This window comes from Somniosus microcephalus, chromosome 8 (genome assembly GCF_052327205.1).
Source record: "Somniosus microcephalus isolate GS21.2 chromosome 8, FLI_Smic_1.0, whole genome shotgun sequence".
NCBI classification, from domain to species: domain Eukaryota; kingdom Metazoa; phylum Chordata; class Chondrichthyes; order Squaliformes; family Somniosidae; genus Somniosus; species Somniosus microcephalus.
In genome coordinates, this window is record NC_140994.1 from 12,380,936 (window position 1) to 12,401,133 (window position 20,198).

The 20,198-nt window shown below is 50.8% G+C and overlaps 1 protein-coding gene across 1 annotated transcript in view; it reads right to left on the reverse strand.

Moving 5' to 3' along the window:
- The window catches only part of sfrp5 (secreted frizzled-related protein 5), a 126,089-nt gene that overhangs the window by 67,218 nt on the left and 38,673 nt on the right, over nt 1-20,198 (reverse strand). The window contains exon 2 of the mRNA XM_085994252.1: nt 17,710-17,787. Coding sequence (XP_085850378.1) covers nt 17,710-17,787 — 78 coding nt within the window. The remainder of the gene's footprint in view (nt 1-17,709; nt 17,788-20,198) is intronic.

Consider the following 20,198-nt stretch of genomic DNA (forward strand, 5'->3'; position numbering starts at 1 on the left):
TCAACCTCTCTCTCCTCCTTTTCAGAAGCTCCATAAAACCCGCCTCTGTCCCGATATCTCCTCAGCTGGCTCGGTGTCAAATATTTTGTCCGGTTTACGCTCCACGTTGAAGGGGCGCTGTGCAAATGCAAGTTGTTGTTGTTGCAATATGGAGCTCAAGCGGTGAAAGGTCGGAGCGGCTGCCACCAGAGCTCCTGACTGCAGGAACAATAGCCAGAAAAACATGGAATCAGATGTGCGACTCTACGTGGGCCCGACTGAGAAGGAATCCACTCATGACCGAAAAACAGGAATTACATTGGGTCAGTCGCAGACCACATCCCGGCTAATGATCAAAGATATCCCCATCAAAAGAATTAAATCCCATGAATCAGGGGCAACCCACCACGCACATTCCTTCAAACACAGTAATAATTGTTATTTTTATCTTTTGTTTTCGCTAAACAGAAGACAAATGTCTATGGTCAGCATTTCTGCATCTTGCTCTCTGTAAAGGGGGGCCAGGTGCTACAATGAGTTACAAGAAATGCCTCCTTATCCTTTTTCCTAAGCTGGTCCTGTTTTTTTTCCGTAATTCACTCTCGGGATGCCGGCATTTATTGCCCATCCCCAGTCGTCCCGAGATGCAGCGTTCCCGCTAAGCTGCACGACCGCGCGCCGGCTTTCACGTCCTGGGTATCGCGCACGCGCACGAAGTTTGAACGGGCCGCGCGGTGGGGGGGAGGGGAGTGGGGGGGGGGGGCAGGCCGCGCAGGAGGCGGCGCGGCTTACGGGGGGGGGGGGAACGTTGCCGAGAAGGCGTCTGCTGGACCTTCTTAAAACTTCTTAGGCCGCTTCAGAGGGCGGTTGAGAGAGCCAACCGCGTTGGGGGGGGTGTGGGACTGGAGTCACGTATAGGCCGGACCGGGATTGAGGACGGCAGGTTTCCTTCCCTGAAGGAAGTCCGTTAGCAGGTGAAGGTCGAGCCCGTTCGCACAACGCTCCACTCTCCGATATTTCAGTCCTTCAACTCCGCTTTGAAAATGGCCGCACACGGATTGTCATGTGCCCGCCTTGAGCGCTCGCTGCCAATATCGGCACCAGGAGCTTCTGGGCTCCTGGCGTTCCACCTCTGGGACTGGTTTTTTTTTTATTCGTTCACGGGATGTGGGGTGTCACGGGCAAGGCTGGCCTTTATTGCCCATCCCTAATTGCCCTTGAGAAAGTGTAACAGCTTTGATACAATGGAGAGTCTTCCTACGTCACATTGGAGGGCAGTTAAGAGTCAACCACGTTGGTGTGGGATGGGAGTCTACCTGAGGGGGCAGACGGGGCCTCGGTTTAACGTCTTATCCGAAAGACGGCACCTCCGACAGTGCGGCACTCCCTCAGCACTGCACTGGAGTGTCAGCCTGGATTTTTGTGTTCAAGTCTCTTGGAGTGAGATTTGAACCCACAACCTTCTGACTCAGAGGTGAGGGTGCTGCCCGCTGAGACAAAGGGGAGAGCTGAAGAGCATTTTGGAAAAGGAAAGGCCTTTCTTTCAAATATGTTGTTGATCTTTGCGGGGCCAGGAGTTGCAAAAAAATCTCCTGGCCTTCTACCAACCCGACCGCCCATGCCACGCCCCGGGATATAATTTCTGACTCAGCTGTGCCTCGGAGACCTTAAAATTACCCCTTCCCCCCCCGCACCGTCCCTTCTCCAGTGAGCTCCCCGTGGGTGCTGGAACAATGCTCGTAGCTCGCCGGTCTGATGTAAGAACGGGTCGCGGGTCTCACCAATGACACCAGACAGAGGCCGCGATCGTACCACTCCCCCCCACTCCACCCCCTCTCACCTCGATGTCCTTCCAGGGTTAAACTCCACCCCACCAATACCTACAGGCCAACTGGGCATGGCCAATCAATAAACAGGCATCACCCCACAGACCAAACTACATTTCTCTTCGCGCAGGAACAGTAACTGATATGAATCAGTCATTCATGGAAGAAAGACTTATCAAATAATACTGAGCGGCCTACGGGTGGCGCTGCCCAGGGAGAGTATAAATACTCGGGCACGGGCCCAGCTTGTGCAGGACATTCTTAACAGGAACTAGTGAAGGACACAACTAGACCCCCATGTTGTAAAACAGTTGATTAAAGCTTTGTTTAACGCTTAGACCAAGTGCCTAGTAGTTTTCTTATGTCAGTAACGGTGAATAAAATCGCAACGCGTTGGGGTTTAAGAAAAGGCAAGGAATTTCCTCAGAGATGCACCATGACTCCACTGCCCAAGACTTGCCCGGAAGTGTGGGAGAAAACCCCATGTACAGGCAAACATGGCCGAAATTCCACCCGCTCCGAGGAAATTCAAGAATCTCCCCATTGGACTGAGTGAGGTCTTTGAGCAGAGTCTGACCAATCACGGACTGTGCTGGAGGAACTATCATCGCAGGAGCTAAGCTCATCCACACCTTCTCCTTGTGAAGAACATTAGGAACAGGAGGAGGCCATTCAACCCCTCGATCCTGTCCCTCCATTAAATGGGATCATGGCTGATCTGCACCTCAACACCATTTACCCACCTTTGATCCATATCCCTCGATATCCTTACCTAACAAAAATCTATCAACCTCAGTCTTACAAATTTCAAATGACTACCAGCATCCACATCATTTGGAGGAGAGAGTTCCAGGATTTCCACTACCCTGCAGTCATTAACCATAAGCATCCATTCCCTCCACCACCGGCGCACCGTGGCTGCAGGATTTGCTGTCTCCCGCATCGGTACCTCTGGTGTCCCTCAAGGATCTATCCTTGGCCCCCTCCAATTTCTCATCTACATGCTGCCCCTTGGTGACATCATCCAAAAACACAGGGTCAGTTTCCAAATGTACGCTGACGACACCCAGTTCTACCTCACCACCTCTTCTCTCGACCCCTCCACAGTCTCTAAATTGTCAGACTGACATCCAGTTCTGGATGAGCAGAAATTTTCTCCAATTAAATATTGGGAAGACCGAAGCCATTGCTTTCAGGAATGGCGGGAATGACCTATGAGGAGAGACTATGTAGTTTAGGGATGTACACACTGGAGTTTAGAAGATTGAGAGGGGACCTCATAGAAGTGTATAAAATTCTGACAGGTCTAGACAGACTGGATGCAGAAGGAATGTTTCCCTTGGCGGGTGAGAACAGAACTAGAGGACATAATTTAAGGATAAGGGCTAAACCATTTAGGACAGAGATGAGGGGGAATTTCTTCACTCAGAGAGTGGTGAACCTGTGGAACTCATTGCCACAGAGGGCAGTGTACGCCAGCTCATTAAATATATTTAAGAGGGAATTAGATATATTTCTACGGGCAAAAGGGGTTAAGGGTTACGGAGAGAAGGCGGGGACGGGATACTGAATTAAAGGATCAGCCATGATCTCATTGAATGGCGGAGCAGGCACGAAGGGCCGAATGGCCTACTCCTGCTCCTATCTTCTATGTATCTATGTATCTATGTATCCCCCACCACAAACTCCGTTCCCTAGCCATTGACTCCACCCCTCTCCCCTAACATCTGTCTGAGTCTGAACCACACTGTTCGCAACCTTCGTGTCAGATTTGACCCTGAAATGAGCTTCCGACCACATATCCGCGGCATAACTAAGACCACCTATTTCCACCTCCGTAACATTGCCCGTCTCTGCCCTTGTCTCAGCTCATCCGCTGCTGAAACCCTCATCTATGTCTTTGTTACCTCTAGACTTGACTATTCCAATGCACTCCTGGCTGGCCTCCCACATTCCACCCTACGTAAACTTGAGGTGATCCAAAACTCGGCTGCCCGTGTCCTAACTCGCACCAAGTCCCGTTCACCCATCACCTCTGTGCTCGCTGACCCACATTGGCTCCCGGTTAAGCAACGCCTCGATTTTAAAATTCTCATCCTTGTTTTCAAATCCCTCCATGGCCTCGCCCCTCCCTATCTTTGTAACCTCCTTCAGCCCCACAACCCCCCCGAGATATCTGCGCTCCTCTAATTCTGCCCTCTTGAGCATCCCTGATTATAATCGCTCCACCATTGGTGGCCGTGCCTTCTGTTGCCTGTGCCCTAAGCTCTGGAATTCCCTGCCTAAACCTCTCCGCCTCTCTCCCTCTCTCTCCTCCTTTAAGACGCTCCTTATAACCTACTTCTTTGACCAAGTTTTTGGTCTCCTGCCCTAATATCTCCTTATGTGGCTCAGTGTCAAAATTTTTGTCTTTTAACACTCATGTGAAGCGCCTTGGGACGTTTTACTACGTTAAAGGCGCTAAATAAATACAATTTGTTGTTGTTGTTGAAACACTGCAGCAACTCGCCAAGGCTTCTTCAGCAGCACCTCCCAAACCCGCGACCTCTACCACCTAGAAGGTCAAGGGCAGCAGGCGCATGGGAACACCACCAGCTCCGAGTTCCCCTCCAAGTCACACACCATCCTGACTTGCGAAATCTATCGGCCGTTCCTTCATCGTCGCTGGGTCAAAATCCTGGAACTCCCTCCCTAACAGCACTGTGGGAGCACCTTCACCACACGGACTGCAGCGGTTCAAGACGGCGGCTAGCCACCACCTTCTCGAGGGCAGTTAGGGATGGGCAATAAATGCCGGCCTCACCAGTGACGCCCACATCCCCCAGAATGAATATAAAAAAAACAGAATATATCAAAAGTAATTGATTGCATTAAGTACTTTGAAGTCCATCTGAGAGACATTTTAACAGTGTGTCCCATTAGGTATGTCACCTTAGTCTCTCAGGAACTCCTCTAGATCAGCTCATTCCCATGAGCTCCTCGACATCCAATGCTTAAATGCAACTCTGTCTTATGTGCACGTTAACTGACGAGAGCTAGAGGCCTCCTGATGGTAGCCAGCTGTCTACACACAAGCCAACCCAACCCACAACATGACCCCCTGTCACATCTGGAGCGCAGGTTTCCAACAAACAGTTTACTCAACAAAACAAACTCTACACACTCCAATCTGTATGATTCCGATTGGAACCCATTTATCATCTCAACTGGCTCGGAACGGCAGAGTCGCTAATATTGAGGTTTAACCGCGGCAATTTAAAATATCAAAATACTCTTTCTTTTTTAATCACAAACAAGAGTAATGTTTACTGTTTGGGGAGACCGTGCTATGCACAAGTTGGTTGTTATGTTTGTCTACATAACTACAGTGACTACACTGCGCTGGTTGTGAGGCACGGTGGGAGGTCCTGAGGAGGTAAAAGACGCTTTAAAAAGATGCAAGCTCTTCCTTCCTTCCTTTCTTCTTTTATTTATAAAGCCTCCTTGAGTTCTGCCATTTTAGATGTGGACGAGCTAGGATTGGTAATTTAGCCCTTCTGCTTCTGGGACCTGGGTTCAACTCCAACCCATGGAATGAAAGTCACCACTCTCTGATGGCTGTAAAAGTCAAAACACAACTTGCCTTTATACAGCGCCTTTAACGTGGTTGTGCTGAACTTGTATCGAACCTTGGTTAGACCACACTTGGGAGTACTGTGAACAGCTCTGGTTTCCAGATTATAAAAAGGACACCGAGGCACCGGAGCAGATGCAAAACAGATTTACAAGGATGATACCAGAACTGAGTTTATAACTATCAGGAAAGACTGAACAGGCCGGGGCTCTTTACTCTAGAAAAGAGAAGACTGCGGGGTGACCTGATAGAGGTCTTTAAGATTATGAAGGGGTTTGATCGGGTAGACGTAGAGAAGATGTTTCCACTTACATAGAAGATAGGAGCAGGAGTAGGCCATTTGGCCCTTCGAGCCTGCTCCACCATTCAACGAGATCATGGCTGATCATCCAAACCCTAACACCCGGTCCCTACACCGACAGCCATCCCACCCAAGCCCGATCCCTGTAACCCCGTAACCCCACGTATTTAATCCCCCCTAACACTGAGGGTCAATTTTTATCATGGCCAATCAACCTAACCCGCACATCTTTGGACTGTGGGAGGAAACCGGAGCACCCGGAGGAAACCCACGCAAACACGGGGAGAATGTGCAAACTCCACACAGACAGTCACCCGAGGCCGGATTTGAACCCAGGTCCCTGGCGCTGTGAGGCAACAGTGCTAACCACTATGCCACTTGTGGGCGAGACCAGAACCGGGGGCCATAAATATAAAAGAGTTACTAATAAATCCAATAGGAAATTCAGGAGAAACTTCTTTACCCAGAGAGTGGTGAGAATGTGGAAATTGTTACCACAGGCAAATAGCATGGATGCATTTAAGGGGAAGCTGGATAAACACATGAGGGAGAAGGGAATAGAAGGATAGGTTGATGGGGTGAGATGAAGTAGGGTGTGGAGAATAAACACCGGCATGGACCAGTTGGGCCGAATGGCCTGTTTCTGTTTGTAGTAAAACGTCCCAAAGCCCTTCACAGGAGCGTAATCAGTTAAAATTTGACACTGAATCACATAATAAGATATTAGGACGGGTGACCAAAAGCTTGGTCAAAGATGCAGGTTTCAAGGAGCGTCTTAAAGGAGGAAAGAGAGGTGGAGAGGCGGAGAGGTTTAAGTCCTTCGTGAAATGAACCTTGGGGCTGTTTAAATGCTGTTCCTAGTTGGCTTGGCCCACAGTCTGACACAGGCTGACGATCTCCCTCAGAGAGGTGGTAGGGACGGCTGGTATGTCAAATGTCGCACTGGTCCAGCAGCGGCTGACCTGCTGAGGTTAGGTGCAAGTACACTGCTGCAGCATGGTAGAGGGAGCCTCGCTGACACTGGCTCTGCTTGATACTGAAACTGCATGCCTGAAATGGGAACAGTTCCCCAGTGCTAACGTTTTGATTACACACAAAAATTTGTCCCAACTTAATTGAAAGACAGAACTTGCATTTCGGTAGCACTTTCAATGACCTCAGGATGTCCCAAAGCGCTTTACAGCCAATGAAGTACTTTTGAAGTGTAGTCACTGTTGTAATGTAGGAAAATGTAGCAGCCAATTTGCGCACAGCAAGCTCCCACAAACAGCAATGAGATAAATACCCAGATAATCTGTTTTTTTAGTGATGTTGGTTGAGGGATAAATATTGGCCCAGGACACCAGGGAGAACTCTCCTGCTCTTCTTCGAAATAGTGGCCGTGGGATCTTTAACGTCCGGCTGAGGGAGCAGACGGGGTCTCGGTTTAACGTCTCGTCTGGAAGACGGCACCTGTGACAATGCAGCACTCCCTCGGTGTCATGCTATGCTGTGTCAGCCATGGCTCAGTGGGTAGTGCTCTCGCCTCTGATGTCAGAAGGTTGTGGGTTCAAGTCCCACTCCAGAGACTTGAGCACAAAATCCAGGCTGACACTCCCAGTGCAGTACTGAGGGAGTGCTGCACTGTTGAAGATGCCGTCTTTCAGATGAGACGTTAAACCGAGGCCTGTCTGCTCGCTCAGGTGGATGTAAAAAGAGCCCACGGCACTATTTCGGAGAAGAGCAGGGGAGTTTCCCCTGGTGTCCTGGGGCCAATATTTATCCCTCAATCCACAATACAAAAACAGATTATCTGGTCACTATCACATTGTTTGTGGGAGCTTGCTGTGCGCAAATTGGCTGCCGCGTTTCCCACATTACAACAGTGAGTACACTCCAAAAGTACTCCATTGGTCGTGAACAGGCTCTGTAGAAATGCAAGTCTTTCTTTCGGTTGCTGCGCTAGGAGTGTCAGCCTAGATTATGTGCTTAAATCTCTGGAGTGGGTGGACTGTGCAAAAGAATTGCAGACAAATAAATGGCCAACATTTAGCCCTCAGGCAACATCCCTAAATCTAGATTGTTATCTCATTGCTATGGGACCTTGCTGTGCGCAAATAGGCTGGCGTGTGACTACAATTAAAAAAAAAAGGTGCTTCATTGGATGTAAAATGCTTTGGAACATCCTGAGGTCGTAAAAGGCGCCATATAAATTCAGGTCATTCTTTTATTCCCCGGCACTGACAAGCTTGATAAGCTTATTATTTATATATATATATATAAAACCTTTCCAATGAGATGTGAGGCCTCTCAGCGACTCTCTTATCTCAGAGGTTCCTCCCAGTTCATTGGCGTGTGGGCCTTTGACCTCTAGCGCGGCAGCTGACTGCGTCCCCTTGGCAGTGGGCTGGATTTGTGCCGAGCACTAACTACTTTGGCTGGAATCAAGTCGTCTGATCGCGCGGCGTTGACAGGACTGGATAGGAATCAACGTGACAGTGTTAACAAACAAAGTGGAGATGTTTATCTGGTAGGAGCAGGAGGATCTGTCTGTCCTCACCCTGATCTGACAGGACCATTACCGTCTTAATGGGCCCAGGGGTATGCTGCAGGTTGCACTGGCCGGCATTTTGCAAGCAGGTCTGTTGGTGTACCAACGGAAAAGGTTATCTGGTTTCAACCACCCCCCACCCCCCCCACTCCATCCCCTCCCCTGTTGAAGCATACCTCTGCTGGGGTGGGATGGGATTTCCACATGCTCTGGGGATGCCTCTTTGACCCCAGCAATATTTCCAGCCTTGGGGTCAATTACATTTGAGTGGTAGGACCCCTGCCCCCCCCTTCCGCCAGGAGTGGACCTTTCAGCCCCTCGAGTCTGTTCCGCCATTCAATTACTTCATTCATTCGCGGGGTGTGGGCGTCGCTGGCAAGGCCGGCATTTATTGCCCATCCCTAGTTGACATTGAGAAGGGGGTGGTGAGCCACCTTCGTGAACCGCTGCAGTCCGTGTGGTGAGGGTACTCCCACAGTGCTGTTAGGGAGGGAGATCCAGGATTTTGATCCAGCGACGATGAAGGAACGGCCGATATACTTCCAAGTCAGGATGGTGTGTGATTTGGAGGGGAACTTGGAGGTGGTGGTGTTCCCATGGGCCTGCAGTCCTAAAACAGAGGCCCCATCTGCCCTCTCAATCAGATCGTGGCTGATCTGTATCTTAACTCCATCTATCTTGGTTCCGTCACCCTCGATACACTTACCCAACAAAAATCTAGCAATCTCAGTTTTGAAATTTTCAATTGACCCCCCCAGCCTCAACAGCTTTTCGGGGGAGAGAGTTCCCGATTTCCACGACCCTTTGTGTGAAGAAGTGCTTCCTGACATCACCCCTGAACGGCCTGGCTCTAATTTTAAGGTTCTGCCCCCTTGTTCTGGACTCCCCCCACCAGGGGAAACAGTTTCTCTCTATCTGCCCGATCAACTCCTTTAATCATCTTAAACACCTCAATCAGATCACCCCTTAATCTCCTATACTCGAGGGAATACAAGCCTAGTCTGTGCAACCTGGCCTCGTAATTTAACTCTTTAGCCCTGCGATCATTCTGGTGAATCTGCACTGCTCCCTCTCCAAGGCCAATATATCCTTCCTGAGTTGCGGGGCCCAGAACCGAACACAGTTACTCCAGAGGGAGTCTAACCAGAGCTCTGTACAAATGTAGCCTAACTTCCAGCCCTTTGTAGTCCAGACCAACATTCCATTAGCCTTTTGAAAGAGATTTTGTGCCTGTCCACTCGCTTTTAGTGGTTTCTGTACTTGGGCCCTTAAATCTCTCCGCTCCTCCACAGTTCTATGCTTCTCGCCATTTAGAAAGTGCTCTGACCTATCTTTCTTCGGGCCTGTCTAGAGGGAGAGGGGAAGGAGGGGGACACGGAGGCTGGCTGCGGAGGGAACAGATAGTTGGCGAGCTGCGTGTTAAAAAAAAGTTTAGCAGTGAAAATGTTTTGTTTGCGCGACGGGGGAGCATGAGCAGCCGGACTGAGAGCTTGCACAGAACATAAGAATTAGGAGCAGGAGTCGGCCATACGGCCCCTCGAGCCTGCTCCGCCATTCAATAAGATCATGGCTGATCATCGACCTCAACTCCACTTTCCCGCCCCATCTCCTTTCATTCCCTCAGAGACCAAAAATCTATCGATCTCTGTCTTGAATATACTCAACGACTGAGCATCCACAGCCCTCTGGGGTAGAGAATTCCAAAGATTCACAACCCTCTGAGTGAAGAAATTACTCCTCATCTCAGTCTTAAATGGCCGACCCCTTATCCTGAGACTGTGCCCCCTAGTTCTAGACTCTCCAGCCAGGGGAAGCAGCCTCTCACCATCTACCCTGTCAAGCCCTCTCAGAATCTTATATGTTTCAATGAGATCACCTCTCATTCTTCTAAACTCCAAAGCGTATAGGCCCAATCTACTCGATCTCTCCTCATAGGACAGCCCTCTCATCCCAGGAATCAATCTAGTGAACCTTTGTTGCACCGCCTCTAAGGCAAGTATATCCTTCCTTGGCTATGGAGACCAAAACTGTGCACAGACTGTTCTTCCCCCGAGCCTCAAGACCCCCCTCCATCGACCTCTGAGAATGGGACACTAGAGTCTAGCCGGTGGCCCCCCTTGGTCCTGCATTCAAAGTGCAAATGGTGGGAGACACAACAGAGGCCACGTCTCCCCCTCATTTGCATGTCATTAGCATATGCGGACAGGCATGCTGTGGACCGGCACATGGAGGGGAGGTGGGGACTTGACAGAACATTGTGGCTCAGCTCCCAAAATATTTGATAGCGTTCTCACCTCTGAGTCAGAAGGTCGGGGGTACAAGTCCCACTCCAGAGACTTGAGCACAAAAATCCAAGTCTGACGCTCCCAGTGCAGTACTGAGTGAGTGCTGCACTGTCATAGAAACATAGAAACATCGAAGATAGGAGCAGGAGTAGGCCATTCGGCCCCTCGAGCCTGCTCCGCCATTCAATGCGATCATGGCTGATCATCCAAATTCAGTACCCTGTCCCTGCCTTCTCCCCATACCCCTTGATCCCTTTAGCCTTAAGAAATATATCCAACTCCTTCTTGAATATATTTAATGATTTGGCCTCCACTGCCTTCTGTGGTAGAGAATTCCACAGGTTCACCACTCTGGGTGAAGAAATTCCTCCTCATCTCAATCCTAAATGGCTTACCCCTTATCCTTAGACTGTGACCCCTTGTTCTGGACTCCCCGTCCATCGGGAACATCCTTCCTGCATCTAGTCTGTCCAGTCCTGTTAGAATTTTATAAATTTCAATGAGATCCCCTCTCATTCTTCTAAACTCCAACGAGTATAAGCCCAATCGACCCAATCTCTCCTTATATGTCATTCCTGCCATCCCAGGTATCAGTCTGGTGAATCTTCGTTGCACTCCCTCCATGGCAAGAACATCCTTCCTCAGGTAAGGCGACCAAAACTGCACACAATACTCAAGGTGTGGTCTCACCAAGGCCCTGTACAACTGCAGCAAGACATCTGTGTTCCTGTACTCGAACCCTCTCGCTACGAAGGCGAACATACCATTTGCCTTCTTAGCCGCCTGCTGTATCTGCATGCTTACCTTCAGCGACTGGTGCACAAGGACACCCAGGTCTCATTGCACTTCCCCTTCTCCCAATTTATTGCCATTCAGATAATAATCTGCCTTCCTGTTTTTGCCACCAAAGTGGATAACCTCGCATTTATCCACATTATACTGCATCTGCCATGCATCTGCCCAATCACCCAACCTGTCCAAATCATATTGGAGTTTCTCTGCATCCTCCTCACAGCACACACGCCCACCCAGCTTTGTGTCATCTGCAAACTTGGAGATATTACATCTAGTTCCCTCGTCTAGATCATTAATATATATTGTGAATAGCTGGGGTCCTAGGACCGATCCCTGCGGTACCCCACTAGTCACTGCCTGCCACTCGGAAAAAGCCGTTTATTCCAACTCTTTGCTTCCTGTCTGCCAACCAGTTCTTTATCCAAGTCAGTACTGTGAGGGTGCCGGTCAGTTCCTTCAATAACCCCTAGATGGCACCTTCACTTGTTTGTTTCCCTTTGTTAATTGTTACTAGTTTCTCCTGTGTTTATTACTTAACTGCCTTTTATCAGGCTTATTGGTTTCACCTGTTTTTGCTTGTATTTAAGTTCTGTGGTTTCTTCCCTCTGGGCTCAGTCTTGACAAGGTGCTCAGCCTTGACAAGCCGGTTGCCCTGTGGTAGCTTGTCTTGAGCTCAGTCTTGACAAGCCGGTTGCCTTGTGGCAGCTTGTCTTGAGTTCCTATCTTGACAAGCCGTTTGCCTGTGGTAGCTTGTCTTGAGCTCAGTCTTGACAAGCCATTTGCCTATGTGGTAGCTTGTCTTGAGCTCCTATGTTTGTAACTGTTTACCTGTGTGATTCTAGTAAAGTACTGTTATTTAAGACTGCATACCTGCTTCTCGCCTCGTCTGTCTGCACTTGGGTCCAGAACCAGCCTCGCCCCGACAAGTACCTTGCCCCCAATCCCATGTGCCTTAACTTTACACGCTAATCTCTTAGGCGGGACCTTATCGAAAGCCTTCTGAAAGTCCAAATACACCACATCCACTGGTTCTCCCTTATCTATTCTGCCAGTTACATCCTCAAAAAATTCCAGTAGATTAGTCAAGCATGATTTACCTTTTGTAAATCCATGTTGAGTTTGTCTGATCCTGTCACTGTTTGCCAAGTGCTCTGCTATTACATCTTTTATAATGGATTCTAGCATTTTCCCCACTACCGATGTCAGCAGTCGGAGGTGCCGCAAGCTTACATTTCGTTGTACTGCACTTGTGCACTAACAATGACAATAAAGTTGATTATTATTATTATTATTATTTCGGATGAGACGTTAAACTGAAGCCACGTCTGCTTTCTCAGGTGGATGTAAAAGATCCCATGCCACTATTTCGAAGAGCAGGGGGAGCTCTCCCTGATGTCCTGGCCAATAATTATCCCTCAACCAACATCACTAAAAACAGATTATCTGGTCATTATCTCACTGCTGTCTGTGGGATCTTGCTGTGCACAAATTGGCTGCCGCGTTTCCTACATCACAACAGTGACTCCACTTCAAAACATTACTCGATTGGCCGTAAAGTTCTTTGGTCCTCTAGACTTATAACCTTCTTTCTCTTAAGCTCCAAGTATTCCCTCCGACACACTCTGCACCTTCGCTGCCTCGTCACTGTGTTGGAATCAACACTTATTCCCCTATGCCTATCTGAAAGTGACTGTCACGGCTCTTTCGATGATTGTCCCTCCCTTATTGTGGCAAAGCAAAGCGAATCTCCGCTTGGTACTTTGGCAGCGATGCCAGGATTGAGAACTAAATGAGTTGAAGTTTGCAGCTGCAACCTTACCTACCAATAGTCTGTGCGGCAAATTCGCTTCCCGACCCCGCAGCAGGTACCAGCTCACTTAGGTGAAGTTTCCCAGGACAGCGCCACCTGCTGCATAGGCTGAACCTTTGGGCAGGATTTTCATTGGGCCGTGGAGTCGGGATTGGAGGCGTGAGGGGGGTTAAAATCCCGAAATCAGGGGTCCCAACCCCATCCTGCACCCAAACCCTCCTCCATGCCAGTTTCAAAGGAGGTGGGTACCCGCCCCGCACTGGGACCCGCCTCCCCGAGACGGGAAGGGATTAGTGCCAATTAACTGCCTGTTAACAGGTAGTTAACAGGCAGTTTTTAGCCTAATCCCTATTTTTAAGGTTGAAGTGTTGGATTCCCGACAGCTCCAAACCATGCCAAGTTGGAGGAGGCGGGCCGTCGGGTTGAAGGACTTGGAGGGGTCGAGATGTTGGTGTTCAGGTGAGTGATGTGTGCATGAGTGCAAAGGTAAGTGTGTTTGGTGTGTCTAAAGTGATTTAAAAAGTTTAAATGACCTTTTCTTACCTTTTCAGCCTTCCTTCCTTTAGGTCCCGGGAGTCCCTCATCTCACCGGCACAGAAAGCAGAATGGCTGCAAACTGTCAAAAGTGACAGCCTTCAGCTTTCTGTGCCGGCGAGATTTCTAACTGAGTCTGTGGAGACGGACTCAGGTTAGAAGTAAGACTGTCAGTGTTTGACAGCTTCAAACAGCTGTGAAACGCTGATATTTCATTTGTCAAAACCTCTTGACAGATGAAATTTCAGTCTGTGACGTCACCTGTTGCCGGGTGGCCCTTAATTGGCCTGCTGAGCCCGCCGGGCTCAACAAGGTCAATCAAGTTAAAATCGCGTGGATTGGCCGCATCTCAATGGAGGCGGAACTACAACCCCGAAAGTTGTAGTCCCGCCTCCAACCCGACTCCTGAATGAAAATCCTGCCCAAATGTATCTGCCACTTACCATTTTGGACCTGGAGGCACCAAGACACCAAGCGGTAATGCTACAAATCAAGACTTCTGGTTTTGAAATTCAGCGTCTGTCTTCGCCTTGCCGAGGTGAAGAGAGTGAAATTGGTCTTTGTCGGGTCGCGCATAATGGGCGACAGCGAATCGGCAGCCACAGTTTACACCCTGCCCAACTGACTTCAATGGAGCAGAAGATCGAGTGGGTTGTAAAACATCGCTGCCGATTTGCTGTCGTTCGCTTTGCGCTACTGCCAAGGACCGACTTCACCCCCAAAAGACCTGAAGGGGAAAAGACTTGGCCGTCCCATAGATGTCAAGTCAACACATCATCCCTACAAACCTTGACACTTCAACTTGCTGGCTTGAGAGGCAAAGAGATTGGTCCAGCGTGATTTAAATAGCGCCATGGGTTTTCCTGGCCCTTGTGCCATTGTCAGGGATCAACGCCATTGCCCCGCCCATCTACCATTGTGAGGTCTTGCTGTTTGCAATGTCATTCTATTCAACTCGTCCAGGCTTCTGGAGGTCCGCTGCTCACAGTACAAAGGTTAGGCCACCTCCCGGAGCGGTGACTTTGATGTGACAGCTCTTTCTGAGTGTTTTGAGGAGAAGCTTTCTGAGATTGACAGTGTATTGACAGTGGTTGAATGGGGAGAGTAGTTGGTCTAGATTCTACTCTGTGACCCCACCCAAAATACCCAGAAAGTGAGGCGAAAACCAGCGGCGAGGCCGACCTCTACCTCACCGCCTGGATCTTGGTTTCCCGCCTCCAATGGGCCTCACCTTGTGGCGGGACGGGCGGGTGTCCTATCACCCTGGCCCTCCCCTCTTGCTCTCCCCCCCCTCCCCTCCACCCCCCCCCCCCTCCACCCCCCCCCAGTCCATACAACTCTTTGGGCCTTCAATGTTTTTCTTTAACACGCATGAAGAAGCGACAATCGCAATTAGGGTTAGAGCTTCAGAACCATAAGAAAGCACGCAATGAATAATGGGACCTTCAACCCACAAGCTCCTGTCTATCCACAGACCGCTACCCGGACACCCCCCCGCAAAATGAAAATCCATTCCACCATCGACCCTCCTGAGGGAAGTTTACACACCAATGCTCCCCGACCAACCCCCCCCCCCCAGAGATAACCAATCAAACGTCTGAAAGGCTTTCAAGTCGCAACAAAGTAAACGTAGAACCTCAAACTAGGGTGGCCAGCTCTGATTGGACGCGTTCCTGGAGGTTTCATCACCTGAGCTCCCGCCTCCAACCGTCCCCCCCTGGCCCCCCACTCCCCCATGCGCTCCTGCCGTTGGTCGCCCGACACGTCCATCCCCGTGGCGCCTATCCTTCCCACGGCCAATCGGAAAGCGAACAGTCTCTCCGTCACCCGACTGGATGATTCTTGACCCTCAGCCAAACGGCCTTTCTTCCCCACGTCCGATATTTTCACAACTAATCAACAAAAAGCGTTCAAAGAAATGAAAAACGCACAATTGCGATTAACGGCCCTATGATTTCTCTGCTGGGCTTTGCTGGCGCCGGTGTCCTGGAGATTTAATTCCTGGACGCTCCAGGGCAATACTGGAGGGTTGGCAACCGCTATCTCAAACCACGAGCTCCCCACCGCTCTCTTGTCTTGCCCCTACCCGGTCCCCTTGTTCGTTTCCAGGCTTTGGCAATTGGCGCTGGTCCCGAGCTATCAACAGACTTGCGACGACGCCAGGCTTGCCTTTACATGAAATGATCTACGGTGCAGAATCTGCTTTCTTTCCAGCCCTAATTTTCTACCGATAATGAAAATAAAGATTATTTCTTTAACATAGCGAGTCCTGAGATGGAATGCTGTGAAGTGGTTTGGCCAGTAAGTAACAAAGATTAATCTTACTGATTTAAAAGCAACGGGGTTTTTTTTTGAGCATTTAAGCATCGCCACAGCTTGCGAATTAGCCAATTCTGAAACAAATAGATTACAGATTTCCCATTTACTCCAGTATTTTTTATTAAAGAAAGCAAATCTGTTCATGGCCCGTGTTGGAGCTGGAGGGACTCTTCGTAGGCCTCGATTTTAACTGCCCCCACTTGGCACAAACCGGGCGGGTGGGGGGGGGGTTAAAATAACGCAAGCCAGTTACCCTCCCCGATCCCGCTACCTTTCCGCAGTTTCCCCATATTAACCTGTTCTTTTGAGCAGGCGAATAGGACGCCCCCCGTTACCCCAATCGCGAACCAATCCCCCAATCCCGACAGACCTCCAATCGCGACAGACACCCCCCCCCCAATCGCGACCTGACCACCCAATCGGGACCTGATCCCCTCTATCGCAACTGACCCCCATGGATCGTGTCCGACCTTCCCGATCGTGGCTAGACACCCCCGGTACCTACTGCCCCCCACCGATCCCGATCCCACCCAATCCCGTCCCCCCCCCGCCAATCCCGAACCCACCCGATCCCGTCCCCCCCCCCGCCAATCCCGAACCCACCCAATCCCGTCCCCCCCCCGCCAATCCTGATCTCACCCAATCCCGTCCCCCCCCGCCAATCCTGATCTCACCCAATCCCGTCCCCCCCCGCCAATCCCGAACCCACCCGATCCCGTCCCCCCCCCGCCAATCCCGAACCCACCCAATCCCGTCCCCCCCCCCGCCAATCCCGAACCCACCCGATCCCGTCCCCCCCCCGCCAATCCCGAACCCACCCAATCCCGTCCCCCCCCCGCCAATCCCGAACCCACCCAATCCCGTCCCCCCCCCGCCAATCCCGAACCCACCCGATCCCGTCCCCCCCCCGCCAATCCCGAACCCACCCAATCCCGTCCCCCCCCGCCAATCCTGATCTCACCCAATCCCGTCCCCCCCCGCCAATCCTGATCTCACCCAATCCCGTCCCCCCCCCCCGCCAATCCCGAACCCACCCGATCCCGTCCCCCCCCCGCCAATCCCGAACCCACCCAATCCCGTCCCCCCCCCGCCAATCCTGATCTCACCCAATCCCGTCCCCCCCCCGCCAATCCTGATCTCACCCAATCCCGTCCCCCCCCACCCCGATCCCGACCCCACCTGATCCCCCCCACCGATCCCGAAGCCACCCGATCCCATTCCCCCCCGATCCTGATCCCACCCAATCCGGTCCCCCCCACCCCGATCCTGATCCCACCCGATCCCGTTCCCCCCCCGATCCCGACCCCACCTGATCCCCCCCCCGATCCTATTCCCCCCCGATCCTGATCCCACCCAATCCGGTCCCCCACCCCCGATCCCAAACCCCCCCAATCCCAACAATGCTCCCGATCCCAAACTCCCTCAATCCCATCTTTTACTGCTAAACACAACGGGAGCTTTGGCCTCACTTGTTCTTTCACTAGTTTTTACTCTTTGACCCCCCGACCTCTGTCAATCCCCCTCGGAGGGGCCAGGAGAGAGGGGGGTCCTCTTGTGGCGCTGAACAACTTTGGGCTTTCCTGTAGATTAATCCTGACCCAATGGGGCGGGGTGAGGGCAATGACTGAGAAACGAGGATGCCTTAAACAAGTTTTTATCTTTTGACATTTCTGCTCGCAAGCTGAATGGAGAAGGGTTGAGCGGGCTAAAGACTCACCGAATTCACTCGCGCAAAAGTGCTCCAGAATGACGTCTGCCTTCATCTCGTTGTCACATGGAGGACAGATCTTCGAGACTGCAGTGGGTACAAAAAAAAATATCGAGCAGTTTAGCTTTTTCGTTTTTGACCAGGAAAATATAACCGAACATCAACTTTTCGATCCGATTCACGGTTAAACACAAATCAACTGGCATGCTCCCTCAATGTGTGATGGAATACTCTCCACTTGCCCGGATGAGTGCAGCTCCAACAACACTCAAGAAGCTCGACACCATCCAGGACAAAGCAGCCCGCTTGATTGGCACCCCATCCACCACCTTAAACATTCACTCCCCCCACCACCGGCGTACCGTGGCTGCAGTGTGTACCATCTACAAGATGCACTGCAGCAACTCGCCAAGGCTTCTTCGGCAGCACCTCCCAAACCCGCGACCTCTACCACCTAGAAGGACAAGGGCAGCAGGTGCATGGGAACACCACCACCTCCAAGTTCCCCTCCGAGTCACACACCATCCTGACTTGGAAATATATCGTCCGTTCCTTCCTCGTCGCTGGGTCAAAATCCTGGAACCCCCTCCCTAACAGCACTGTTGGGAGCACCTTCACCACACGGGACTGCAGCGGTTCAAGAAGGCGGCTCACCACCACCTTCTCAAGGGCAACTAGGGATGGGCAATAAATGCTTGGCCTTGCCAGCGACGCCCACATCCCAAGAATGAATAAATTTTAAAAATGCCTGCCCAGTGAAACCAGCCTTGGAATACGTCAACCTGGGTACCCGGGCGGGAAGATCAGACCCGCCGGACCCAGCATGATCTGCAGCACAAGCCCAACGTTCCGGGCTCAATCTATTAACCACAACACTTAAATTACTCTACAATGACATTGAATTTACAGAACAGAAACAGGCCATTCGGCCCAACTGGTCCATGCCAGTGTTTACATTCCACACGAGCACAACAACAACCTCTACAGCGCCTTTAAAAGAAAGACTTGCATTTCTATAGCACCTTTCACGATCTCAGGATGTCCCAGAGCGCTTTACAGCCAATGAAGTACTTTTTGAAGTGTACTCGCTGTTGTAATGTAGGAAACGCAGCAGCCACATCTGCGCACAGCAAGATCCCACAAGTAGCCATGTGCTAATGACCAGGCCATCTGTTTTAGTGATGTTGGCCAGGACACCAGGGAGAACTCCCCCTGCTCTTCTTCAAAATTGTGCCGCGGGATCTTTTACGTCCACCTGAGAGGGTGGACGGGGCCTCGGTTTAACGTCTCATCCAAAACACGGCACCTCCAACACTGCAGCACTCCCTCAGTTTGACATATAAACTCGTTCGAAGGTGCTTCACAGGAGCGTAATCACACAAAAATGAATGGCGAGCCAAAGAAGGAGGTTTAAGGACAGGAGGCCAAAAGCTTGGTCAAAGAAGTGGGGTTTAAGGAGGGTCTTAAAGGAGGAGAGAGAGGTGGAGAGGTGAAGAGGTTTAGGGAGCGAATTCCAGAGTGTGGGCCTCGACGGCTGAAGGCCCGGCCACCAATGGTGGAGCGAAGGGAGTGGGGGGGGATGCACAAGAGGCCAGAGTTAGAGGAACGCGGCGATCTCGGGGATTGTGGGGCTGGTGGAGGTTACAGAGATAGGGAAGGGCCAAGGCCATGGAGGGTTTCAATCACGAGACTGAGAGTTTTAAATTGGAGGTGGTGGGAGTCTGGGAGCCAATGTAGGTCGGGGTGATGAGTGAGCGGGGCTTGGCGCATTAATGGTTAACACTGGACAGCAGGGGAATTCTGCCCTCGATTTCCCACCACCCCCCCTGTCAATTTGTCTGCCAGCCTGGTGTGGAGAGTCGGGTTGGGGAGGCAGCCTGCCACGTCTCTGCCTCCTGCTGCTTTCCTCCCCCCCTCCACCCAAGTACCTGCTCCCCAGGAGCCTTGCGATTTTGGGCCTACTAATAGAACAGAATGGAAGGACGGGGAGGACAAATAAAACAGTGGTTTTTGGTCTCAAATTGAATTAAAATTTAAAAATTAAGGGCTGAACGTCTTAAATTCTAGCAAAGTCTTAGATTATATCTAGTAGACTTAATTAAATTGAGCTTAATTCAAATATTAAAACATTGTTATCTTAAATCTCGCTAAATTAAATTACTTCATGGCAATAATATCACCCCTGACCTTAGGTACTGTTGAGATGAAATGTACTCCTGGTACACAGAACACATGGAGCTCAGTCAGTGGTGGGGAAGAGCTGCATTTCCAAGTTAAGAACAACCACATTTGGATGAGACATTAAACCGAGGCCCCGTCTGCTCTCTCAGGTGGACGTAAAAGATCCCACGGCCACTATTTCGAAGAAGAGCAGGGGGACGTTCTCCCCGGTGTGTCCTAGGGCCAATATTTATCCCACAACCAACATCACTAAAAAAAACAGATGATCTGCTCATTATCCCATTGCTGTGTGTGGGACCTTGCTGTGCGCAAATCGG